General features: G+C 37.6%; 1 protein-coding gene across 1 annotated transcript; it reads right to left on the bottom strand.

Moving 5' to 3' along the window:
• Positions 1-1609: 1609 nt before the first annotated feature.
• On the bottom strand, positions 1610-6781 carry LOC124112122 (protein crumbs homolog 2-like). Its single transcript, XM_048386273.1, has 6 exons — positions 6660-6781; positions 6420-6437; positions 5908-6039; positions 5515-5646; positions 4090-4221; positions 1610-2247 (listed from the first exon to the last, which is right to left on the bottom strand). Exons 1-6 carry the CDS (start codon positions 6691-6693, stop codon positions 2162-2164), a joined length of 534 nt encoding a protein of 177 aa, XP_048242230.1. The 5' UTR covers positions 6694-6781; the 3' UTR covers positions 1610-2161.
• Between the last annotated feature and the right edge of the window lie 318 nt (positions 6782-7099).

The following is a 7099-nucleotide window of genomic DNA, read 5'->3' as shown; positions in this document are numbered from 1 at the left end:
CATGGCAAACGATGCAATCCATTGTCGCGAATCTTTGTGCGCCGTTATTGGTATTGCTTAACAGTAATTACAATTTCATAATATATAATATAAGACGGTCCTGCCCTACCGGTAGCATCCTCCATTCACAAAACAATCTGCTGACTCTCATGAAATGATATGACTCGATCATCTATCAAGCTCCCCTTACCTATACTGAATGAGTTTGATGCTATATTTTCCGTTGAATGCAGATGTTTAAAACTTAGTAATGTTATGTATATTTTGTTTGTTTGTTTGTTTGTTGTTTAACGCCGCACTCAGCAATATTCCAGCTATATGACGGCGGTCTGCAAATAATCGAGTCTGGACCAGACAATGCAGTGTTTAATATCATGAGCATCAATCCACGCAATTGGGATCGATGACATGCATCAACCAAGTCAGTGGGCCTGACCACCCGATCCCGTTAGTCGCCTTTTACGACAAGCATAGTCACCTTTTACGACAAGCATGAGTTGCTGAAGACTTATTCTACCCCGGAATCTTCACGGGTCTAATGTTATGTATAAATGCTATCATGAACAAGATATTAGAGCCAGCACATAGTGTTTCTTATGCTCCATCTTGGAGAAAGCTGCGTTTCTAATGCCAGATGGCACGTTGAGAGAACTGTCTATGGTCGAATGTTGCAAGAACTATTCCCACAAACACCATAAATATCGGCTAAAACCAGAGTTCGTTGTACGCCTTCGTCATAAACACATAAGAAGGCAAAACAGTTGTTTACCCGAAGAAGAGTCAAGATACGGAATCGCATCGGACATTATGTTTCTCACTTCAGCCTCAAACTTAGAAACGTCTTCCGTATGTCTCCCAAAAACGTATAAATAGTATATATCCACCATAAAGGTATAAATAGTATATATATCACAGGACCATGCAAGTGTTTGCTTGTTACCGCTGCAGTCAGAGCTGTTAAAGCAGTTTGTCGGCGGCCTGTGAATAATCAGTAACCAAACAAGTGGTTCATATTATGTGCAAGGTCCCATGCCTACGGTGTATGATGCATGACGTGCAAACATCCTAGCCTGACTACAGGACCCAATATATCTCATAGGTTACTGGGGAGCTACTCTGACCCACAATAGGGTGACAACCTTGGTTGTTGTGATGTTCGGAAAGCCAAATAGGCATTGCATGTACAACTTGCATCCTACCATGGAGATCTCTTTTGAGAAAGGACAGATTTTGTTTTATTTGTTTGATTTACTTATTCAAAAACATTGTGTAATTACAGCTATAACAGTTATATAAACGACGGTATAACTTTAACGTGATATGACTCAAGACAGACGATGTTTACATTAATGCGTAGTGTCGGCGAATACCTCATATTGTGAAGATGTATTGCGTGTTTCCTAGCTTCGAGAACTTTCATGTAGTCTCACGATAGACAGATAATCAAGGCTAGACAGACGCCTTATATTATTCAACAAGTTACCGAGCCTCACTACCAGATACTCTTAATTGTCTGTTATAAGTATGGGTTACTTGGAACAAGATCTACATCAGATCCCCAAATACATTGGGACACGATAAATTTAAAAAAACAAAACACACTGTTTAAGTACTTGTCTTTAATCAATTCTATGAAATACACATGATCAAATCCATTTGTAAGATATTGAACACAATTTGCAACTGCCACTGCAGCTAGAAAGTTGGATAACATTTACTCTGTGTCAGTAGTCACTCGGAGAGAGGCCCACGTCATCAGTAACATGTTATCAAAGGCCGAAATGTTATTAGAGATTTTGTCTTTTTAGCTGCAGTGAACCAACTTTATCCCGTAACGAATTTTCGCAGTTAGTGATAACGAGAATCAATATTCTTAATTGCCTGTTATAAGTATGGGTTAATTGGAACAAGTTCTACAAACTGATAGTTAATGAAACACTCACAACAAACCTATGCAAGCATTTTGATTGAAAATTTGTAAACTGAATGCTCATATTCTCTTGCGCATCCTTGACGCGTAACTTTCCCTAAAACAATCATTAATCAAAGAAATATAACTGATTTAAGACAGTTAATTAATTATGTTACGATTACATACATGTATATCAAATGTTATCTCATGATCAAATGCTTTCTAGTTGTCCATGAAAGTAGGCCCATCTCACACAATGTGTGCCCAGGTGGTGATCCAATACGATGCAAGTCCGATGATCACACAGTAGGCTGACATTCTCACAACGACCGCACCTGATATGAACACAAAATGGACATTGATGTAACAAAATGAAAACAATGAAACATTTAAAAACCTATATAACTAATTCTTCCTCACCGAAAAACGGAAACTAGAACTGGGTTTTAAACCAAATGTCTTTTCCCTCGAAATACGACCTTGAATCCATATTCATATTTGAATATTTTTCACTTTTGACGAAATAAGGTATACATACCAGGTGAGTGATCAAGGCAGCTATAGATACATAGCTCACAGTATTGGCAAATATCAGCTGAAGATAAAGGATGATCATGAACGGATTAGGGTATACGGTAACTGCAGAGACTGTGGGTCGACTCACTTGACTAGCGAACGCTTAGTTCCTTAACAACAAAATTAGATTGCAGCCTAATCAAGACCGAATCGCGCCATCCCACAAAGCGACCTTACCGGGTGAGACGATCGTTACTCCGTATTTTAACACAGAGTTACAAGACAGTCGTTGCGTTTCCAATGTGATTCCAATGGTGTAACAGTCGTGATCAAAACTGGAAACAATTATTATCTTCCGACTCAGAGAGACTTTCTAAACAACACTGCATCGAGTTTATGTGCAACGTATTGAGAAAAACAAGAACCCCACAGTTCTTCGTTTGGATGAAGTCAATGTGTGATTTTGCATCAAAATGTAAACAAGAAATGTAGATTATGCAATGAATTTTTTTTACACTTAGTCACTGGAATTTTGCCAAGCTTTGGCACAAACACAGTATCTTAAGTGACATGATGGAGTGGCTCGATCATTTTATTACCGTCTTCGCCATGCTTGTGGTTTTGACACAACAGTCCATTTATGGTACGACCATGAATATGTAGAGGGCGTCATTGAAAATGATCAATACAAAATTCTTTGGAATAGGCCAGAATTCAGCCTCAAACCTCATCTTGTCCTTTTTTATAAATCCAATGACATCGTTTATATTATTTAATTTTCTATCCCTTTTGACACTAATGTGATTGATAAGATTCAGGAAAAACATTGCAAATATATGCAAACCTCGCTTTCAAAATTTCGAAATTTCCCAAGTACCAAGTTGTTCGACTCCCAATAGTTCTCGGTGCCTTAGTTTCGGTACCTCCAAATCTGTTGACTGACATTTGGAGAGTACCCGGGTTTGCTGCCAAGAATAGAGCCCTTCTGGTAATGCAGAAAGCTGCAGTGTTGGGGGAGTCGTCACGTAATAGTATAAGCACTTCCATCTCCAGGACTAATACTCAAGGAAATATCTTTTCAAGGTAATTCGTAGTTGTCTTTTGATACGTTGAATACTCATCTATGTATTTCAGGGCTAGATTGTACGAGGCAGATGTAGATCGCTTTCAAAAGCGTCACTTTGATTGGTTGTTGATATATGGAGATGGTAACGTCATTTACCAAACTAAGCTGAAATGGCGTAGGGATCCATGGAATTTATTATAAGAAGATTAAGATATCATACACTTGATAATCGGGGATGATGCAGAAAAGTACATTTGTTTACTTATTCTAGATTTTGATTTAATTTGAAAGGAAAACAAGTATGTTTTGAAATAAACTGTTTGAAATATGCACTCATTTTGTATACAGATCTAAACATGTACAATGTTAACATTCAATTATTATTAGCATGTTTGAACACTATTTGAAACTGGTTTGTCTGATACATGGAACCCTTTAATTCTCATTATACTTGAAATTCATTTAGAAAACATAATTTGGCCAGTGAGAAAATGCTGGAAATTGCAACATTCACATAATACACTTGCGATGTTCCTAAAACGTTGTGGATGAGAAATTTGATATCACGACACTATGTTAACTTGAAGTCGCTTACCATTCTCACATGTGTCCCCTGTGTATCCACCAGTAGCGGTACAGTCGCATACGGCTGGAGATTTCTTAGTGTCACAAGTGCCGCCATGCAAGCATTCATTACCACTGTCTGTGCATTTAGATGTTGGGGGAGCTGAAATATATTTTCATTAAAAATATCCTACATTCAAAATATCTACAGAATGTTCCCAATTGACTTATTATTCGTCATATGGATAAATATCAAGACAACTTTGCAAGGAGCCAACTGAATCAGTTGGTCCTCACATCGTACGTTCATTCGTAAATCTATCATATCTCGTGCCTGAGTACGGTTTATGCTATCTTTATTCAATATACCAACCATATTACGTGGAAGAAAAACACCGTGTTCTCGACAATAGTACCCATGTTGTAATTCCTAAATATGTACCCTCGGTGTCAAGGCTTCAATCTCTCTGCTACAACACTGCACCTTATGTTTGACTCTATTTAGGAGATAAACTTTTGAAATTTGAGGTGGTCTTACTATGAATTAGATGCCTTTTCCTCTAATTTCAAATCCAGCGCTTATGCTCGAGGTTTAAAATTAATAAATAAGAGATATCTGCTCTACAGTTAGACCACTTCAAATTTCAAAATACAGTAGGTAAATTATCTCCATTTTACGAACGGCGCTTCGAAAATGGTGCTTTCGTGGTCACTAAATTAAAGAAATAAACGTCCATAGATATATATTTAACTTTATAGCAACCTGTTGCATATTTCCAAAGCTTAAACTCAATCAAGTCATTTCTTGGAAATCAATATGACACCTTCCATTGTAGGGGCGACAGGTTACAGAAATAGTGAAGAAACCACTGAGCTGATCTGTTTCTCAAACAAACTACAAACTCACAGTATTTTAGTTGTACTTATATACCAGTTGAAGTACCAGTAATTCGTATTCAGACTGACTCTCTCCCCAATTCAAAGTAACGGTATTACTTATACAGTAATACATAAAACCAACAGGACCACCCTGAACTAATACGATTTGCTCGCATCATGCTACATGAGAGTGTATGAGAGACTGCTCAATTTTGTGACAGATGATTGTGTGGCCCTGACATAGTGGTTAGCGTGTGTTTTACCTCATTGTATGTGTTCTGAAATCGATTTCGTCATGTTTAATAAGCTGTCGTTCTGATAAGGAACATACACATTTATAATGGTTATCGACAGCCATTGTTATGTGCATCGATGAATCGAATTAGATACTTTATTTTGACCAATAGAATCAAACATTCTTCAGTGTCATGGTAGAATTAATCATGTGTTCTATGGAATAAAGTCTTGATCTGATTCTAGACATACATGTACATGTAACTACGAGTGACAGTGGAAGCAACATTGCATTAATCACTGAATGTTTACAGTCGCTTTGTTGTAATAACGTGCCACCTACTTATCTGACATGTGTCCCCTGTGTATCCACCGGTAGCGGTACAGTCGCATTCGGCTGGAGATTCGGTGGTGTCACAAGTGCCGCCATGCAAGCATTCCTTACCACCGGCTGTGCATTTAGCTGGTGGGGGATCTGAAATATATTTACGTCACATAAATGATCAGCTGTAGACTCCATCTAGACATGTTTGGTATCGTTCTATAGCATAATGTGTTAGTCCCATTCTAAACATACATATATAGTGACAGCAACAAAACATTTGAAACAGGATATACATTCATGAACTCTAGATAAAATATCTGTTTTTACAATTAGTGATGGATATATTTGAAACCATATTCGGTTAATCACTGAATGTTTACAGTCGCTGTGTTGTAATAACGTGCCAACTACCTATCTGACATGTGTCCCCTGTGTATCCACCGGTAGCGGTACAGTCGCATTCGGCTGGAGATTCGGTGGTGTCACAAGTGCCGCCATGCAAGCATTCATTTCCACTGTCTTTGCATACATCCGCTGCGGAAACTGAAATAATAATTATATTGAATGAAATATCCTGTGATTTTGTAACTTTTGTTTGTTATTGTTTTTTTATATTTTGAAACAAATGGATAATTGGTCTTATACAGACATACATCAAGTCATGACAGGTTGTGGCATATGAACTATATACTGTTTATGTTCATTGCATTGTATTGTGTCAGTGATTAGTCAACAGGAATGTACTATTTAAGGTAGGCAGTCGTCTGGAAGTTACTATATTTAGATGCTAGAGTGGCGTGGTAACTTCCGGAAAAATACAGTGATATCACTGGAATCACCAATTGATGGAAACAAAACCTGATCGAAATTAATTGTAAAAATAACTGCAATCACATGGAGAGAAGAATATAATATGTACTTACCTGTGGCAAACAGGAACACTGTAAAGCAGATAATGGCAAGTTGAAGTTCAGAATGTATAATCATACATTAACACCAAATATGTTCAGACACATACATAATTTACACACAAAACAGAAGATTGTATAATCAACGCTGCACCCAATTGTAAAGTGGAGTTTCTAAATAATGTAAAACATAACTGGACCTTAGTTCGTACGATCCAGTCGTAATATAGGTTTAGAACATTATTTGCTACTTACGCATTAAAAGCCGAAAGACAGAACAATTCAGCATGGTGCCAGGTCTCGGGTTGCTTTTTCTTGTGTTCAGTCAACACACTCGAGTCAACACACAAACAGCTCTGGGCTTCTCTAGCTTTTATATCGTCTGTTACCATAGTGCACAATGTTAACAGTGGCACAGATAAGACCAACTTAGCGACCCCTGATAAGGAGATAACTCACTTTAAACAAGTGCAAAAGTGGGCGTGGCTAACTAATACCCCCGACCCGCCTAGTGTGTCAATAGTTACAAATTAAAAAGAATTCATTTAAAAAAATGGAAAATTAATAAAAACATTTTTTTTCTTTTGACTGCACCCCTCCATATGACACAGATTATACGTACTAAGTTTGAGATGAATCCCCTGAATAGTTTAAAAGAAATCGCGCGGACAAAGTTTTCGGACGGACGGGCGGAC

The sequence above is a fragment of the Haliotis rufescens genome, unplaced genomic scaffold (assembly GCF_023055435.1).
Source record: "Haliotis rufescens isolate VD_foot unplaced genomic scaffold, xgHalRufe1.0.p SCAF_6, whole genome shotgun sequence".
Classification (NCBI taxonomy): Eukaryota; Metazoa; Mollusca; class Gastropoda; order Lepetellida; family Haliotidae; genus Haliotis; species Haliotis rufescens.
The sequence above is the reverse complement of the archived record's forward strand: the minus strand, read 5'-3'. Positions and strand labels throughout refer to the sequence as shown.